The sequence below is a fragment of the Lytechinus variegatus genome, chromosome 4, assembly GCF_018143015.1.
Source record: "Lytechinus variegatus isolate NC3 chromosome 4, Lvar_3.0, whole genome shotgun sequence".
Taxonomy (NCBI): domain Eukaryota; kingdom Metazoa; phylum Echinodermata; class Echinoidea; order Temnopleuroida; family Toxopneustidae; genus Lytechinus; species Lytechinus variegatus.
In genome coordinates, this window is record NC_054743.1 from 12,525,784 (window position 1) to 12,547,014 (window position 21,231).

The 21,231-nt window shown below is 36.8% G+C and overlaps 1 protein-coding gene across 1 annotated transcript; it reads right to left on the reverse strand.

Annotated features, from left to right (window-relative positions):
* Nucleotides 1-1,244: 1,244 nt before the first annotated feature.
* On the reverse strand, nt 1,245-15,184 carry LOC121413412 (caspase-3-like). Its single transcript, XM_041606222.1, has 6 exons — nt 14,998-15,184; nt 6,140-6,446; nt 5,656-5,933; nt 5,063-5,238; nt 2,701-2,845; nt 1,245-1,936 (listed from the first exon to the last, which is right to left on the reverse strand). The coding sequence occupies exons 1-6, from the start codon at nt 15,143-15,145 to the stop codon at nt 1,698-1,700; spliced, it is 1,293 nt and encodes a 430-aa protein (XP_041462156.1). The 5' UTR covers nt 15,146-15,184; the 3' UTR covers nt 1,245-1,697.
* Between the last annotated feature and the right edge of the window lie 6,047 nt (nt 15,185-21,231).

The window sequence follows — 21,231 nt, forward strand, 5'->3', positions numbered from 1 at the left end:
ATCGTGTTTTGAAAAAATCTTGTTGATCTCTTCCAATGTAATAAACTTTGTTATTTTTCGATAGATTCTCGCCCAACCATCATTATTTTTTTCTTTATTTTTTGTTGCATTTATTAAAACATTTTTGAGTTCAGAAAAAAAAAATCAAATTTAAGGCACTCAGAACTCAAACTAAGCATAAGTTTTAGCCTTGGATATTATAGGCATACACTCTTCAATATTTTGTCGGACTGTCCCACAAAATTCAAGTTCGTTGGTTCCACAATGAGGTCAAGTCCCCAAGAATTGTTCGGATTCGACTCTCGCTTTTGATCACTAATAGGGATTTTGTTTCATAACCATCACCAAAATCAATTATTGGTTACTAGTATATAACTCTTTGCAAAATGAACGTATATTTTCAACTCAACACTCTATTTTTGTGAAACCGATCTGAAATTCTATTCAAACACTTACTTGTGATAAATTTACCATGTCGACATGTACTGTTTAACGTGACTCGTCAACGCTGTAAAATTTTCATGTGTGCAAATTTTTTATTGAAATCCTTCTTCTATCCGCATTGCTTTAAAGCTGACATACGATCAATTTAAACTCCATAAAACCGAAAGCAGTGACACTAACCAAATCATTTGAATAAAAATTGTTGTAACACACGCACATATTCTTAAATCTTCAAATAATCATGAATATATACAATTTTCCTTTCGTTTATCAATTTGCAAATTTCAATTGTATAAAACAAATCCATATCGAGAACCATTGGTTATTCTGTTGAAGGTTGGAGGGATGGAGAATGTAGATAGACCAGTTGCACTTCAACTGTGAAGTTCGTGGTATGAAGATCAATGTACTTATTGAAAAGACACCGATTGGACATAATCAAGAGCGGTAAAGTGGCAGTCTCCTACTAGATAACAGTTGACAGTATCAGAAATGAGTCGAAGAGGATGGCGTCCACTGTTCTTTCAGATTTTACTTGGCGGATGTACATGTAACATGTATACATTTTGGCTTGAGATATAATAATTTAGGACTTTAAAAAAAAAATCATAATATTCCGCATTCATTTAGCGCTTACACATCGGAACGACGTCTCAAAGCGCTTTACAAATATATTATTACCCCGGTCATCGGATCCTTGCATGCCCGCATACAATATATGCACCTTCTCCACTCCCTGGGGAGCATTCCAACAAGAGTTCCAAGACCCAATTGCTAGGCATAATAGGCTTTCGCATCCTACCGGGTACCCATTTAACACCTGGGTGGAGAGTGGCAAATTGTGGATTGACGCCTTGCCTAAGGACGCCAGGCCATTGTGGGGTTCGAACACACGACCCTCTGATTACAAGGCGAGAGTCAGAACCGCTACACCACGGCGCTTCCATCAAAAGTAAAAGTACGTTGATTGTGTATAGTCGACGAGTATTATGTTTGATACACGTCCATTGCTTTAAGCTGACGTCGCTACACAGTGCTCATTAGCCTACATACTATAGACGTGGAACTCTAAAGTTAAAGTTTGCCTCCTTGCCATGCCAGAAACTTGATGAAATAACGTCACTCAAGAAGGTTGAAAATGCAGCATGCGTGGTAGTCACTATATGCATTCATGATATGAACTGTAAAACTTTTGCTGACAGTCATTATCTGTATATAATGTCACAAATAAATAAAAATGAAATATAATACGTTCATTGTTTCTTTGGTATGAAGTAGAGTTCTTTCGTGAGTGTTGACACAAAACATGGCATCTGCTTTCGCCCGTTATATCTCTCATCACTGGATATCGATTCATATCGATAGGCAACTGTTCTGTTCACGCGTGTCATCATTTGATTTACGTCCATACATGTTCCGTATTTCTCAAAGACTGTGATGATAGCTTGTATGAACCAGGATCCTTCCTTGAGACTTCGCCACGAGTAGTAACCTGCAGGAGAGAACGGTGAACCCCAGGAGAACAAGAAAGGACAATAATTATTCGTCTCAAATCAGTGTTCAAATGATAGGATAAGAAATAGGGACTACATGACCCTGAACAGAATTCTCCTGTCAGAAAATTTTCAAGGGAAAAGTGGGCGAACATTCGTTAAGGTTTGTTATAAAAATGTAGCTCAAAGCACTGATGTATTTTGGTCCTACTTACCTTAAAAGCCACACGAGATATTGTTGAAATAGAATAAATGAAAAGATTGAATAGTCCCTCAACTGGAACATGGGTTAGTCCCTGAATGTTTTTTTTTTTCCAAATAAATCCATTATTCTTCTGAAGAAGACGACAAGAACACACATGTCGAAACGTCAAATTTGGTTAGTCCTTTTCAGGACCAACACTTGCCCAAGAGAGATACATGGTGTACCGTGAAACACTAAATCCATAATTACAAGCCCATTGTTTGATCGTGAACGTAAGCTTTGGTTAGTTTATTTCTCAAAATGACGTTAGCGCCAATATTGTCCTTTGCAACCTCAAGATGTATTTCTAATAAAATGAACATTCCTAATATTGTGTCAATCTTTCTGCCGAAAATGTAGTTAAAAAATTGACTAGGACTATTCATTGGTATGCCATCCGAACAAATCTGCACAAAGAATGATAACAAAGTAAGGAAAGGCGAAGGAAACCGAAGAATTCATAAAGATCTATTACATAACTTCATGATTGTGAAAAATATATACATTCTATTGTTTTACCTGGAGTTGATGAATATGCCATGAGGAAATCAGCCTCCACTGGGATTGTATAGAACATCTTCTGAGCAATAGCAGCGTCAGGTTCATCGTCGCCCTCTACGGCAGGAGTACGAACACCAAGATCCATCTGCGTTCCTCGGCATGCCTAGACAAATTATAGGGGAAAATAGGAATGTACGATTACGAAAAAGAGATCATGGTTAAATATAAAAAGTGTTTGTTTTTTGGTTGTTTATCCACTGTTATTGTTCCAATGGAACTTTGTCTCCCACTTACAACTTCCCCTTGATGTTGCCAGTGCTGTCATTGACAAGGCTCCCTAAGTTCTGAAGGTGATTTCCATGTTGTCTTTTGTGCAAATGGTAGTGTAAAAATAACAAGACAATGTAATAAAGGAAGTATCTTGACATTTCTAATCTGAATCGTCACGAATTATATCGAAGATTTCAAGTTTAATTATGCGATTATAGTTGAACAATCACAATCACTGTGGGTAAACGAGACAAGTGGCTTGTTGGTACGTAGTAGCAATTGAGCGAATAGGGATGAAAGGAGAAGAGAAATTACTGAATAAGAATCGCCTGAGGCGGACGACGGGGCTGAAGGAGGGGAGGGGGGGGGTATAGTCATGATGATGGGGGAAATGTAGAAATTAAGTGTGGATGGAAAGGTGGGTGTGCGTGAGTGTACGCATGTTGTTAAATTGTGGGGTGGTATGCATAAGAATGAGGAAGATATGAAACCTAGTTACTAAACATAATTGTTCTTTCAAAGATGTGCATGCGAGTTGATATTTAAATGAGGGAGGAAAAGGTAGAAACTGTTATTTTATTGTAAGGATTTTGTGTGGGTTTGTGTCTTAGGCATTTTTAACGTGTGTGTGTGTAGGTGGGAAGGTGATCGTGTGTTTATGTGTAGCTGGCGTGGTTGTCGGCCAGGGGTAGATACATGCAAGTCTGAAAGGTGCATAACTTATGGTATTTATAAGGTGTATATGCGTGTAAGTGAGGTATGTGTTAGTGTGTGTGTGAATTTTGCATGTGAGTGATGATGTATGTCTGTGTGTTGAGTGAGTGTGCAGGTGTACGTAGGGTGTGTGTGTGCGTAAAAGTGTAATGGATTGAGTATTTTATGGAATATGAATTGAGAATGTATTTATTTAAACAACGATGTGGGGCTAGTGTGTGTGTGATTGAGGGTGTATGCGCGTATCCTAATACGAGATTAAGATGGAGTTAGAACGTTGTGTGTGTGTGTTATGTTGATTGATAATAGAATTGAATATCGGATAAAGAAAATGCATTGGAGAAAGAGGAAGGAAGAGCAATGCATCATGGATTAGGAAAGATAACGAAATAAATTTTAATTTATGGTTCCTCATCAGTTGCGTACTGAAGGAGGGGGGCTTTAAGGGGAGCAATTGGTCCGGGTGCCCTTTCATAAAGCGTTAAAAATGAGGGAATTACAGAGACTAAGGGAAGAAAAACGGGGAAAGGAAAGACCCCCCCCCCTCAAGATTAATGTCATGAAAAACCAAAGCATCTAATGCAGTATGAAAAAGAAGAGCTGCTTAAGACCCGCAGTTAAGTGATGAAGATTGGACGATTTCATTGTTTCTTACCACCACCGGAGGTCGGAAAGGCTAAATCCCCACCCCCTTCCCCTTATTTCTATACACGCCACCGTAGTCCGTATAAATATTCAATGCAGAGATAAACTCACGTTGATTACCCATAATAGCATACACTGTTTATCCTGACAGAAACAAAATTTTATCCACGGTTTCGCATCTGAAGGATTCTAGATCACCGTCACAAAATGTCAACGACTTTGCTCCGTAATCAAGAGCTCTCCTTTAGGCATTTTGCTTCCCTTCTCGCGGTTTATGACACGACAATTATGTTGATTCATTTTTACGCAGTCAATTGCCCTGCACTGAATTAAAATACTTGTATTCTGTAAGAAAACCAGTGGAAACTTAAGGTTTCAACCCTTCTTCGTGAATCGAGCACATATGCCACTGAATGATACAAACTATGACCCCTAAAAAGGGTTGCTTCATGGCGCCATGCCTCAGCCTTTTCCTGTCCGGCAACTTATGTTTTGATAATTTGCTTTGTAATTATATTCTAATTCCCATAATTGTGAGTTGATCGTTATAGCTTTGTTGCTGGTAATTTTTTATATTTACACTCATTTGTAAATAAAAAAGAATAGATAAGATAACTTTTCCACCCCCTATCACAACCATAAACCTACACATGGACATTAACTTAATCGGGCAACGAGGTAGCGGTCGTTCATGTTTATATCCTTTTAATTCGTCAGACGTCTGAACGTGAAATTGAAAATTAGTCTTTACCTGTATAAAGAACAGCTTAGGTTTCCCAACGAGTGTTGGACACATAACGCCCTTGAATCGAAAGGCCAATTCGTCAACTGCTACTGTGCCATCTTTACAGTATAGGGCGCCATCTTCCCCGTGGCTCATGGCGATAAAAATTAGGCAATCATCGCTGCTAAAGTCTTCATTGCTGACTGAAATAAGACAAAACAAGAAAGAATGTCACATTGCATTTTATTGATTCTACTTTATGAATGTTGCAAAAAAAAAGGATTCTGATGATTTCAATTGTAAAATACAAGGGTCTGTTCAACTTAAGAGTCACTCCTAAACATCGAGCATCCATAGAGTATTGGTAAGGCATGATTCCGTCTAACGCGGTATGTTTGCAAAGCAAATAAAAAAAGAACTCCGTTTGGTCTTAGAGTGTTTGGAAACTTATGGCACAAATCATGGTGAGTTTCATCTGATACTTTTCGACGAAACTGAAATGAGATGCAACCCTAGAATTTAATATTTTGGTCTACATGCTACTATTTGTTGGATTAATGTATATTACAAAAGCCTTCAGATATTTAAAAAAAAAAACGTAATTCACAGAGTCAACCTACGTTCTATAAGAAGTTTTCTAAATTCGGCTACTGTCAAATCACTATGAGCCTCTGTTCGGAATCCAAGATGACGAAACACTCTGTCAAGTCCTTCCAAGTCCGGGTCGGTTCCTTCCCGGTTTGACATGCCAGTTATTGGATCGAAACGGGTCTGGTTGACGATAACTGCCTTGCCTCGACTCGGATAGTCCATCTTATAAACGACTGGCTGAACACTACTCTTGATGTTAAGTTTCTGAAGCTGTTGTAAAGTGTGTGAAATGTCACCGTTAGGCATTCTGTAGGAAGAAACATAAAGATGAACCACTCGTTTTATTTTTACAAGACTGGTTGCCTAACTAGTCCACGTGTCTCATCAGTAGCGAAGGGTGGAGGGGTGTGAATTTATAGATCATCTTCCTCCGACTAACCATCATTCATGCATCAGTGAGTAGGGGGGAACACTATGAATGCAATTGAGATATCAAAATAAATTTCTATTTACCTCACTTTCTCAGGTGAACTATTTTTCTCGGATGATCTGTCACTGGCCAGAATGGCTGCCCTACTCGGACGTTGACGTTTACCGATGCCGACATCGCGATGGTCCCCGATCTCAACCACGTCGTACCCATCACATATACTGTCCATCGTCATCATGTCTGAGTCGACGGTAAGTCGGTCCGAATCGAAGTCGAAGTTCTCGTTGATGTCGAAAGCGGGTTCTTCCTCCTCTCCTCGCATTCCAGCGTAATCATCACCAAAGTCGTGACTCAGACCAGCAGAGATTCTACTCATACTAGTGGAATGTCCTGCAAGACAACAGTAGATCAAGTAAAACTTGACATTAATAATGTAACTTGGACAGAAGCTACATGCCTTCCGTTGGTTTCAATTGATAATGTTTATGATACTCCGCTCTTTCTCAGTTCATTCCCAACAAAAGAAGACACTATTAATATGAGTTATATAAAGAATATACATAATAAGCATTACAATTCTTCGGAAAAGTAAGCTTCAGACATCCAGTTTACTTCACGGCTGTCAGAAGAGGATATGACATCATCATACAAACGACAAAGCGATGAGAAATCCTAAACAAACCTCACCACGCTATGTAAATAGAAGTTCCTAAGAATATCACCAATTTCGTTATCAAAGTTTTTAAATAATTCTAACGACAGAGTGCCATATTACCAACACCAACACACTAAAAGTCCTCGCCAAAGTAAAACATGGTGGAAATATCTACGTTGCTTAATGTATTAATGGTCTATATAGTAAACATGACGAAATAAAACACCGTAACCTTATATTTGCAGGTATTTTTCAGCTTACCAATAACTCTTTGCTATATTTTCATGAGCATGATAAGTCTTCTCAAATTACATACCATTGAGGTCCCGCTGTGTATAATTTACGGTAAGTCAGATTTACATGTCATTGGAGAACTCGAGACAATCAATTCATGAAACTGACCTAATTAAAATGGAAAAGGGGTGAATAGATGAAACGATGGATGGGGATAAATAAAATAGATAAATACTCAAATAAATAGAAAAGCATAATGAGAAAAAGTGTAAATTATAAAGCAAGAGGTACAGAGTTAATCAAGCTTCAATGCTCGATTATGAGACATGCGCTATGCGTGGCAGGGAAAGATTTCTGCACGAAACTCTGCCCAAATTTTTTGACCAGTGTAGGTCGGGAGTTCAAACTCCGGCCGCGTCAGACCAAAAGAAGTTAAAAGATGGGAGTTGCTGCTACCCTGTTTGGCGTTCAACGATTAAAGGGATATAGCCTCGTCGATCTGGCGCTCCACAGCGGCTGCCGGGCCCACGATCAATGGGAAAAACTAATTTTCGGGGTATTTAATTTCTGATGCCTATTTCTAACAATGAAATGTAGATTTTTAAAATTATTATTATAGTATAATAGGATTATATTATAAGAGGCTTTAAATGAATGAAATGAGCTTCTGTGAATGAATGATATATCTACTTTTATCAAGGGTGAATGTACCCCACCTGGATATACGCTCATCAACACTCCACGTAAAATTGGAAGTGGGGGAGGCATAACAGTTATCTTCAAATCTGAGCTCAAATTACAAACCCGGACTTTGGTGAATGAGTTTAGGACATTTGAGTGTGTCCATGTTGTGAACAAGTTATCGTCATCTTCTTCACTATTGAATCTGGTTGCTGTTTACCGACCGCCACCATCACCCACAAATGGACTGTCCTTGGTGGATTTCATGAGTGAATTTGATACCTTTTTGACTGATATGTATGTAATCCCAGGCAAACTAATTTTGCTTGGAGATTTCATTTTCCACATAGACAATCCTACTAAGACAGATGTGAATGGTTTTCTCCAGGCTATATCAGCGGCCGGCTTACATCAGCATGTTACAGGTCCAACCCACTCGCGGGGACACACACTGGATCTTGTTTTCACCAGAGAATCTGAATCAATGCAGCGTGCAAGATATGCTGATGTCTGACCATTCTGTAGTGAGGTTGGAGCTGACAATCCCTGTCAGTCAGCAAGAGATGATCACAAGAACATCTCGTAATTATAAAGCAATTGATAGGGACAGATTCAGAGATTCCCTTCAAACGATGACTCAGAAGTTTTCACAACATGAGGATACTGATCATAGTTTTGATTGGTACAATGATACACTGCGTGGTCTTATTGATTCCTTGGCTCCATCGACAGAAAGGACCTGTGCTGTACGTAGAAGAATGCCTTGGTACACCGAGGAGATCCATCTTGCTCGACGGAAAAGGCGCAGAGCTGAAAGGAAATGGCAGAAAAGCAAGTCTGCAATCGATCATGATAGCTATCTAATTGCACAGCGTGAAACATCAAATCTGATCTGCAGGACAAAGATGTCCTACTTTCAACCTGCACTTTCTTCTTCGGATACCAAGGAAGTCTACAGGACATTGGACTATTTACTGAACAGAAAGAATATGTGTCTTCCTTTCCATGACTGTGCGGAGACCTTGTGTAATCAGTTTTCTACATTCTTTACCAACAAGATTGAAAAGATTCATGAAAGTCTTGGGAATATCACTTCATGTTCCGGGACCTCGATTGAATCTAGACCGTTTTCATCATCTCATATGGTCTGTTTTGATCTGACAACTGAAGATGAGATATTGAAAATCATCAAGGGTTTTGCAAGTAAGTCATGCAGCCTGGACCCCATTCCTACATGGTTCCTGAAGGAAAACATCCAAGATCTTCTTCCCATCATAACCAAGATAGTCAACTCCTCGCTCTCATCAGGAAACTTTCCAGCGGCAGCGAGAACTGCAGTTATACGACCACTTCTCAAAAAGCCATCACTCGACAGGAACTGTCTTTCCAATTATAGACCTGTGTCCAATCTGAGTTTTGTTGGAAAGATCATTGAAAGAGTTGTATGTCGAAGACTTCACATGGCTGATAATGACCTGTTTCAGCAACACCAATCGGCATACAGACCACACCACAGTACGGAAACAGCTAGTGAAGGTGAGAAATGATATAATGTTTGCCTTAGATAAAGGTCATATGGCACTTTTGTTGTCACTTGATCTATCAGCAGCATTCGATACCCTCGACAGGCAAATTTTGATATCTCGTATGTCAAACAGGTTAGGAGTCAACGGTATTGCACTCAAGTGGTTCAAATCCTACCTTGCAGACTGAACTACCAAAGTAGAAGTAGGTGGGAAGTCTTATCAGTGTGGTGCGAGTTCTATAGGCTTACCACAGGGGTCTGTATTCGGGCCGATCGGCTACTGTATCTACACCTTACCTGTAGGAGACATCGCTCGTCATCATAATGTCTTCTACCATACTTATGCTGATGACATACAGCTTTACGTAACATTTGATCCTAAGGTTTGCAGTGTAGATGAGGCGAAGAAGACTCTTTGTGCTTGTGTCACAGACATCTGTAGTTGGATGACTCATAACAGACTTAAACTCAATGAAGGAAATACTGAATTTCTTGTCATAGGTTGAAGTCATTACCTTCGTTCCCTTAGTGATGTTAGCCTTGGTATTGGTTCTGCTACTATTGTATCTTCCAAATCTGTTAGAAACCTTGGTGCTTACTTTGATTGTAATATGAATATGTTAGAACAAGTTAATCAATTATGTAAATCTGTCAGATTCCATCTGAGAAACATATCGCAGATAAGAAAGTACATAACTGAAGAAACCTGCCACAGTGCTGTTCGTTGTCATATTTTGTCCAGATTAGATTACTGTAACCGCCTATTAATATCTGTTCCCAAAGGGTATTTGAAGCGCCTACAAAGTTTACAAAACTGGGCAGCCCGTATTATCTTTAGGGTGGACCGACGTCATGATCCTGGCCCTTTACTTAAATCTCTTCATTGGCTCCCAGTAAAGAAGAGAATTGTCTTTAAATTACTTCTTTTTGTCTTCAAAGCCTTTAATAACCAGATGCCAAAATATATCAAAGATAGCCTTGCTTCCCATAGACCAACTCGCCCTAATCTCCGTTCATCTAAAGACCCATATTTGCTTGCCATACCCAAAACTCGTACAAAATCAGGTGATCGCACATTTAGTGTTACTGCTTCTAAAGAATGGAACAACATACCCACTTTCATTAAAACATCAAACTCTTCAGATCAATTCAAGAAACTTCTAAAAACATACCTCTTTTCCGATTAATTTCTTTTGAATGTATTTTTATTGTAATTATTATGTACTCTTGTTTTAAACTCATTTGTAAACGCTGTGATATAGTTAACTATGGAGAGCGTACTAAATGCTAGTTATTATTATTATATCAGGGACATATGCAACAATCTTTGGAAGTAGCTTTATCTGATTGTCTCTCTGTAATAATTAATAGGGCAAAGTTCATATTAGTGCTTACTTTATATTGAAGTTTGTAAACAAACATTCATGCAGATCAACCTACTTCAATACGATCTCGGGCGAACGTCTTTTTTTATCGTTATCAAAAGCACTGGTAGTCAACGTAGGCTATACTAATATTAATCTACAGTATTAGCTTAAGTTTACCCTAGTAATTGAGATGAATATACATAGACATAGCTATTCATTGTTCTAATTTCTAAGTAAAGAAGCATTTGTGCTGACTTTATTGGTATCATTTATCCCCACAGACAAATTCTTGAATACAGCCCTTCAATAGGGATAGCGACGTTTAACGTGTTTAAGGGCGAATCGGGGAATGAAATACGTTTAATAGCATCGTATATCTTCAAATGCAATGCTCACAAATGCTTCAATCCGAATCATACTAGTTATCTGTCATTTAATTTGCAGAATGGATCGTAAGGATTGTGGCTCCCTCGCCAATTCCGTTTCCAATTCCAGAGCAGAAGTCAATGGCGCCACGGTTTTATTAAGTTCAAACCATTGTGCTAATACTACACAACTCTGTACTTCAAAGAGGGTTATGAGTTATAAAAGGATGCACTGGGAAGAGTGTGTGTGCGCGCGCGCGTGTGTGTGTGTGCGTGTGAGGGACAACTGGTGTGTATATGGGTTCCTCTACCTGACTCTTCCCCATTCATCTTTCTGCATCTCAGTCTACCAACCACACACCCACTTTGAGTGTGGGTGTGGGTGGTACATGTAGACAAAGTTAGAGAAATGACGAGAGATTGGGGAAAAGAGAGAAGAAAGAAAGATTCGAAAGAGAGATTGGGAAAGCGTACAGAGATAAGGTTATGGATAGACGGAAATGAAGGTAAAAGGAGAGATTGTGAAAATTGGGACAAGAAAACGATGTTAATATAATGTATCCACTTTAAATGGAGATTCTTGAATTAAATTAAAGGATATGCATGTAGAGGTACTTTTTCAGGAAATCACCAAATGCGATAGAAATATGTTTGAACCAATCGGTTTTTAAAATACATTTTTCGTTTTTGTTTTTAATTTCCTGTCTCGTTGAGAACATTTCGTTTAAAAAGAACAAGTGGAAAGTATACCTGTTAGAGCATGAAAATTTTTTTTTTGAAAATTTTCAAACTTTGGAGCATACAGCCTCATTGTTATTATTATATAATAAAATGTTGTTTTAAGATAATGGAAATGATCCCCCATAATGTCCCCCCGTCTGTACTCTGTGAACCCATTGAATTTTTTACCCTTCTGGTTAGATACTCAGACAGTGTCGTCTTGCAGATAAATCGAGAAAGCACATAAATAGGACCTATTCAGGGTAGAGATTTGTTATTGAGATGATGATAGTTATATCGATAATGACTTGAAATACTTATGCTGTCAGCTTGTTTATATCAGCTCTTCATAGTTTATACGAGTGCAACATTATTATACAGGGAGCGTTTCATGTCATAGTTTGTCTCAGATGTTCACTGAAAACAGTTGCGCTGGCTGGGCCAATCAAAATAATTTAAGGATTTTAGTAGCTTATAACAGCATACGACCAGCATAATATGCAAATTTATTTTTTCATTTTATTTTTGGCAAAAGGAAAATCAAAAGATTCATCGACCGATATCCAGGGATAGCCAAAAGGACTTAAAAGCTATAAAATACAAAAACTCGGCTGGTATTTAGGAAACTTTCGGCGTGGCGTTTGTTAAGTTTCTCTCTATTCAAATCACATTGTTGTTTATGCTGCTTTTACATTTGATATTAAGCAATCTTTCAGTTTTAATGTCAGATCTTGTTATTTTGGATACAAAGGGGCGGATCCGAGGGGTCGAATGGATCTTGCCCCTCAAGCTTTTTCTGGCCTCCCCCTAAGTTATAGACACTATTTTTATTCCACGATGTTTGACATTCAACTAATACATCACTTACATCATCATCAGTTCTAATCATCTTAAGAATTCATACACTATTATGCCTTTAACAAAGCAGTTTTCACGGGCAACTGACCCCAAAAAGCAAAGCAAACTTTAAAAAAATACGCGCATTCGGTCCTCTTTCGTAGTTCCATTCTGCGCATGATCAGAAGAAGGTCATTTTAAAATCAAATGGCATGGTGGTTTAACTCTAATAATATTCAATGAGACACGAACCAGCTTTGATTCATATATTCCGTTGAATGTTAATTTCATAAGATCCACTGAAAAATAACAATGCTTCCATTAGAGACTTGTATTTAAGAGTTGGCCAAGTACATTGTAATAGCACCATTCAAATTCAAAGTATAAATGCAACAGAGTGTCCGTTGATGTGCTATCCTAATGACCTGGGGTCGTAACACAAAGCTTAGCAATGATCGTAGAACATTTTTCTACGATTGATTCCATCGACTACAGTGTACTATCAATCGTGAAAATCGAGCGTGTATACGCTTGATCGCTAACCTTTGTGTTACGGGACTCTGGTCTATGCAACATCTGCATCCTGCTATGTCAGGCATGCTTACGTAATCTCTTGCTTTTCAAGCGGCCTATGAAAGAAAAGAATGTTATTCGAGAAAAAAAACTTGCCCCTGACGTAACTTCGAGCTACTCCTCAGTTTATTTGTGTGCTTTCGCCCGACATTCATTTTTATTTTTGCGACCTTACTTTTGACATGTTTGACGTTGAATCATTGAATCAATATGTCTGCAAGTAAATGTATTTGTCCACTATGGCCGAGTATGCATGGCTTTAATTTGTAGTCATAGGGTATGAAGAGTTTTTACGCTCAGTGCACAGACTATACCCTCTCTTATCCGTTATAAAATGTATGTATATGTAATACTGGCGTTTGTATTTGCATGGCGGGCAGGATACATGGTCTTATCATATTTTATCAAAATCTGATGACAGAGGAGACTTTGGAATCTATTTCAGTATTTTTACCGTCAAGCCTACTATCATGACTAATTGACTTTGTCACGATTCATTGAGAGAGGAGATTAATTTCTTGAAATTGATAAACGGAATTGGAAAATAATCGCTGAATATTGTATAATCTGTTTAAAGGCCTAATGCAATCATCTTTGTACTCTAATAGATTAAAGGGAATTCCTACACATATGCAATGCTATCTGAAAGGGGGAAAAAACAATTCAGGCAAATTGAAGGTTTGACAAAACCAGACAATTAATCATAAGTAAATTAAGAACTTTAGAAGTTGTAAAAACTTATAAACTCCACATGGGATTTTTTTTTATATTAGCCACATGAGTCATGTCACTATGAAATAGGGTAGGGACAATTCATTTTCCATTATTTCGCTCCATCACATACACACACACACACCCTCACGCACATACACACATACAATCGTCATTTTCAAAACTGTCAAGCAAAATGGTAACCTTTCTCTTATGAGAGAATATGGTGATCTCTTAATATATTTGATTACCGTCCAGAGGTAATATTGTGTACTCTGAAGAAAACCACGAATTTTAAATTAAGTGAATGGCAAATACGACAGTAGTCCAGACCACTTGTTGCATATTTATATAGTGATTACATTGTTTAAGAGCATAATCTTTTTATTCCTAGCCCTGATTCTTTCACACTTTCAACATTCAGTTTTCCTTATTTTTCTCTCTTCATTGCGGCCAAGACTAGTAGCTATACCGGTAAAATACATCTTTTATTTTTTTCAGTGTATTTTTGGCTTATAATGGGAGCGTGGTGCGTCATGGTGTAGCGGTTACGAATCTCGTCTATCTGAGGGACGTGAGTTCGAATCTGACCATGACGTTGTTTCCTTCAGCAAGAAAGTGTGCTGCGCTCAACCCAGGTTAGGCGAACGGGTACCCAGCAGGATAAATTCCTTGAATTCACCAAGCGCCTTTAGCAGCTGGAACTTTAGCCGGTGTAATATATAGTGCGCCATTGAATAAGCAACTAGATAATCGGCGCCTCATAAATGCTATATTATTATCATTATTATTAATACTATTTTCATCATAATTATCATTATTATTATTATTATTGTTGTTGTAGTTATCATTATTATTATTATAATCATGCACTAGGCATTTTTAGACTACTCTCACGCATTTATCCAGTTTGCTTCCATTTTCATTAAGTAATTTTGTTTTTGGTGGTGGTAAATATCGATACAATTGACATGAGTATAGGAAATAAAAAATAACCTCATGTGTTGTATTTTAAAATATAAATAATCATCATTTAGCCCTTAAATTACACAGAGATATAGCTCAGCGCATTGTCACAAATATTCGGCCAGTGAGGACATGGAGTATTGTAAAGAAAGACATTGCGCACCAATCAACGAAATTGACGTTAATAAAAATTATTGATTGTGCCGATTATAAAATGATAAGCAGTCAGAATTTCTGAGTACATGTATAGTGTAGCAACAAAAAAAACTTAATCGAAATTTATGATCATGATTGTTAACTATCTTACCGTCCACCGAATCTTCATCGCGATCGTTCGAACCTTTACTTCCTTCCATAGCAGACGACATCGAATATGACTTCCTTCGCAATTTCCAGTCTGGCTCCTCACACTGTTCTTCAACTAAATGATGATTTGATGACATTTTCGACCCCATGATAACTTATGTGGTAATATTCCACTTAAGCATGCAATATTTATCAGATTAAAGTATTTGTTTACAAAGTAAACGATTAACACCCAAAGTAAATACACACATCGGCTTAGCGGAGAGAAGTGTTTGTATCCGAGAATGCGGGGAAAAACCAGTGAGTTATCTCCAAGTGTTGATTCCCCGCGTCGAATGAAACCAATCGTTTGCTGAGTGGATGTACCGATAGCTTGTACGTGCATTTTGTCGTCTGCTCGTGACGATGACTTTGTGTCGATAATGCTTTCTCTTGTTGGGTTGTTCGCGCGCAAAAGCGCCACGAGCGATGTGCTATACGTAATGACATAATTTAGGACAATCATTTACAATAATCACAAGAAAAATATGTTAAACGGGCAAATCCATCTAATTTAATCTAATAAACCTACTGAAAAGTCCCCGAAAACTAATTTCAAATACTTTACGAATCATGTTTTTGCTTTGGTCGTATTTTTGCTAAATTCCTATAATAATCAGTATTAGTTTGCCTGTAAGTTATATTTGTGGGTTTGACAATAGAATAAATTATAGATCACAACCCAATTAAGTTTGTGGACTTTTTATCTCAGTTTCCAAATGCAGGGTATTGGTGTAAAGTAGACGATTCGGGTGTATGTGTGTGTGTTTTAGTTTTCAAATGTAAGGAATTAATACAATAATTGGAGATTAAAGTGTTGTAGCCTGTGGGTGTGTTTTAGAAACATAACTCACAGATACACTGTAAAAACTGTGGTGTTAAAACCGACACCAATTAGTATTAATAGAGGACCACACACTGAGGTGTTGAAATTAAACCCTAGAGATTGAACATTACACCGAAGAGTGGAAATTTAACAACCAACGGTGTTGTAATAACACCTTTAGGTGTAAACTAACACCACCAATTTAACACCGGTGTAAAATAGCTGGTGTTGTCCTCTATGTACACCGGTTACCACAGTTTTTGTTGTGTAGAAAACAAATAACTGCATTCCCCTCTCTCCCCTCTCTTTTATTCTTCAACTCTCTCCTACCCTGCAAAAACTCCGGTGTTGATTTAACACCAGCCTGGAATCTATATACATGTATGTCCACACCAGAAAAGTGTTAAACAACACCAGTTTCGTTGTGGTCTTACACAAGACATGTGATGATACAACACCAATTAGTATTGAAACAGCATCGGTTTAACTCCAAACTGGTGTTGTTTCAATGCTTCTCTGGTGTGGACATATATAGATTCCGGGCTGGTGTTAAATCAACATGGGAGTTTTTGCAGTGTACTCTCCTTTTTCCTTCTATCTTCTTTCATTCTTCAAGTGTTCCCCGAATCTATCCTTTCTCTATCTCTTCCTTCAACCCCCCTCTCTCTCTCCCTCCCTCTCTAACTCTCTCTCTTCACATTACTCCCTCGTGTTTGGCTGCATATAGCACAGTAAATTGATTTCGTTATAAATAGTTTCATATCTTTTAAAAAGATTAAAATAACACTAATATGTGGAAATGAGAAGTAGTCTAAATGTATACAAGAAAAATACGGATGAATTTCATTACCTTAAAGACAAGGAACAAATAAAACAGAGATTATGCTAAGAATATCTTCAAAAGACACTGTCATGAATTCAATATGCAGACACCGACTCTATATATACAATATTGAAAAGGGAAAGGGTGGTTTTTATATAAAACAGATTCCATGAATTTTACAAGAATGATTTTCAATGAATAAATCATGACATACACTGTAAACATAGTTTACTTATCGACGTTAAAAACGAGGCCCCTTCTGCCGGTATGCGATTATCTTATTGCAGCCGAGATTATTATTTGCAAGTTTGATATACTGCAATGAATTGATTTTGCTCATTCATATTGATAGAAACATCTCCCCTGGGCGGTAGATTTCTTGTAACATTTCAATCTTAGACAATATTGTTGAAGTTAGATATGAGAGGAGGGAATGAGAAATGGGAGCATCCCTTGGACCATAACCATTCAAATATCTCCTGCAACTAACACTAATAAAGACATTTGTTTACATGCAAGTATATTGTATTTTTATTTCTTTTACATTTGATGAATACAACTAGCATGACATAATGATTTGTTTTTTTGCACTTTGTTAATGATGTTGAATTGGCATTAATCGGTATAAAGCCATTCCTAAAACAGCATATATGTGTATATATTGCGATTGATGGAATGATATAATGGTCTTATTGATACACCAAAAACATTCATTGCAGCCAAATGCTAAATTGCACATGCTCATATAAGTTAAAAAGATTCACATATAAAATTTACAAAACTGCAAACAAACAATATGTCATATGGATTTAAAAAAAAAACAGCTAGTCAATACATAGTAAAGAGTGAACTCCATTCGACCTAGCAAAAGTGTAACCAGAAAAAAAATAAATTAGAGTGGCGATGTGAAATTGGTTGATCAAGCAGCATAAGACATCAATAAGTTTTTAACACACTTGGAAACAGAAACAGTATGAAATGGGGTTTTTTTCGTGACAGAAATGTTCGATTTGGAATGCATGGACAATACATTTAAGGTTCATCTTTTTCTTCGTTTTCTGTGCATCATTATAACTAACAATCCCTACCGATGATTAACTTATTTTGCCAAATACACAATTTTAGAGAAAAAAAGAAGCTTTGATTAATAAAGAATATCTTGCCTTAACCCTCTGTACATAAAATATTCTGTGTGCTCCAAATGAATGGTGTGTTCTTGTTTTGGTATCGAAACGATGATTCATCGATGAATATCGCGTTAGAGGCCCGTCAAAGAGATGGTGCTTTTAAGTTCATTATTATTAAAGAAAATAATCTTGCCCTCTATATCAGCTTGTATGCTGGCCCATATGAATTTCTGAATAAACGTCAATTAATTCAACTACTGAAACGAATGTTTGTGGTTAACTAAGCAAGCCCATCTCCATTCGATAAGAAATAGTAAGCTCTTAATGTTAAACGATTGCTTTATGAGGTTCTTTTTTCTAATAATGATTATAGATTTAGTTACAAAGAATAAACAATAATTTATAATAATTCAAATGTAGGCAAAATAAATATTTAATGAAAATCATATGAGTAACATGCACTGTGTAATAACAATGCCTTATTACAAAACATACATATTTTTTTCATTTTTAAGCATCACTAATTATTTCCTAAAGTACAGGTTTAAAATGCCAACAATTTAGTGCATCGGAAAGTACTTGCAGTGTTTTTAAGTGCTTTATCTCAGTATAGAAACATCGCCCCTGGAAACTGAATCGCTTCAATTCCGTATAAAGCTTCGATTTTCCATCTTGCGAAAACATTTTGACAACGGATTCAGTTTGATGAGGCTGCTAATAAAGACAAAATTTGCTTTCTGACGCCAAGGAATAATTTCAAATCAAATGACACCAATGCTTCCTCAGCTAAACTCACACAATCTGATCGTATTTATGCGCCGACACACAGAAGCCCTCCCATAATATCACACACTCGCACAAACACACTCAATAATCCACACATGTTGAACAGTTTTTCGGTGAATTCTACTACCTCACTTCTGATAACTGCTAAGTATCGTAAAACAGGATTGCTTTCACTTCGAGTCTCTATCTCTCTCTCTCTTCTCTTCCCTACACTTAATTTCCTTCTTTCTTCCCTTCTCATATTTTATAAACTAATACAATCGCTTTGAGAGATTTCAATTGAATTGAATTCAATTCTGGTTTTATTGTGAAAATGGTACATGACAAAGTCCGAAGACTCATATCATCATATTTACAATCTAAAAATGTACATGTATATTATTAAAAGATTACAATATATCACAATTCTATTGCTAGACAAATAATCAACAAATAAAGCCAGAAAAATCATTTTGGACAATCTCAAAATAAAATTGATTGAAATTATAACATTGTAAAACTATCATTGTCAAAATAAAATTAGCAAAGTTGCGAGTATTAAAAACATATATAAATAAACATTTACACTTTTAAAATATATGATTAAAAGTCATGCATATTTAAAACTAGAAAAATATGTATATAAAAAAATTGTAAATAGCAAGACAAATCAAATAATATGTAAGTCCTATAAAAATATAAACCAGATCAATGTTCTGAATAATTGCAATGTCAAATTTCTTCTCATTGCTGTGATAGGTTTCTCAACATTGTAGCACGTGGATGGTGTTCCATAATGATGCACTCTCATTGATATATTAACATGACTCATGATCAACTTTCCCAGGGTTCGCTATCATAAAACATTATGCATCCATGCATGTATGCTCTCTTTAATATCAATCATATCAATAAGATACCGCGGAGTTAAAAAGAAATGTCTTTATATCGAGCTTGTTGCATAAATCAATAATGTCGCAAAAAAGATATTGGTATCGATCATATTTGCTAAGAAATTATTCACAGTGCTATATAGGAATCGTCCATAAACATGACAGATGTTTTTATCCATACACATTTCTATTTTATGTCTTCATCTCGATCTCCCTCTCCCCCCCCCCCCCCTCTCTCTCAATATACCTCCCTCCACTCTCGCTCTATCTCCCTCTCTGTTGACTATCCCTCTGATTTTCACTCGAAGTACATTTTCAACATGTAACTTTTTATCCAAAGACGCCCCTCTCCTCTCTCTCTATCTATCTATCTCTCTCTCTCTATCTATCTCTTTATCTATCTCTCTCTCTCTATCTCTCTCTCTATCTTTCTTTCTTTCTTTCTTCCTTCCTTCCTCTCTTCCTCCTTTCTTTCTTCTGTTGTCTTTCTTTCTTTCTTTCTTCTGTTGTATTTCTTTCTCTCTCTCTCTCTCTACTACGCTCTCTCTCTCTCTCTATCTATCTATCTGATTTTCTCTCGAAGCACATTTTCAACATGTAACTATTTATCCAAAGACGCCCCTCTCCTCTCTCTCTCTCTCCCCTCTCTCTCTATCTATCTATCTATCTATCTACATCTATCTATCTATTTATTTATCTATCTATCTATCTATTATCTATCTATCTATCTATCTATCATCACATCATTTTGCGTTAATTTCTTCTTACACGTCTTAATATCTCCCAGTCAAATTTGTATTATATTTGATTCTTATTCATCCATTTTCATTCTCATCTGATGCCAATTATACTGTGAGGCCACTTTTTTTTTACTATTCCAAAAAACAATTTTCTAAATTAGGTCTGAATAAAATATGTAAAGCCGTATCCTGTCAAGCTGTGGTTCGAAATGGAACATCGCGGTTCTATGACTCATTCGACCATCTCTAATTGCTGTCATGAAAAATGATATGTTTTGATTCGCGTTGAGCGGAGATGTTGAGCGAGATGGAATTCATGGCTTTCATTTCCATTTTAAACAGGTAAATTCCATTAAGATAAATCTGCAAAATGAAAACTGTTCATTCATATAATCAGAGTATAAACGAGAGAATTAGGTAAATGTCTAATGAAATTGGAACTTAAAAGATGAGTGAAAAACCGTCACATTCTAACAATATTTTGTCACCATTTCTATAGCTTTTAAAAATCACACCATCTTTCACAAATTAATGATAATAGGAACTGCATATTCATTACAGTGTTTGGTTTCGTTCATAGTTGACCAAAACATGATGGGACGCAAATCATAAAAAAGGTTTATTAGTTTCTCTATCCAGCAAGTTTAACATTCATTCGCTTTTTTTTAGATCTCGAATTTCAATGGGTGTCATGCCTTTCAAAAAAAATGAAATTGCGATATCTTAAGTGATTCAATTTGAGATATCATAAATCATCACGGATCATAGATTTAATTGTTGATGCCTTAATCCCAATACTTTGCACGAGTGCCAATCCCAGTATCCAAAATTATAAACTCATGTTGTAATCGGTGGTAATTCCTGTTTGAATAACAGGCTTATAAATATGTATGATTATTTTACAAGTCGCCCGTAAGACCACTCTCACCTTCTCTTTCTCACTGCATCTGAATTAAAATGGCATGGAAAAGGTTTTATCGGTGTTTGAACTCACCATCCACAAGTTTTGTCATTACAATCTC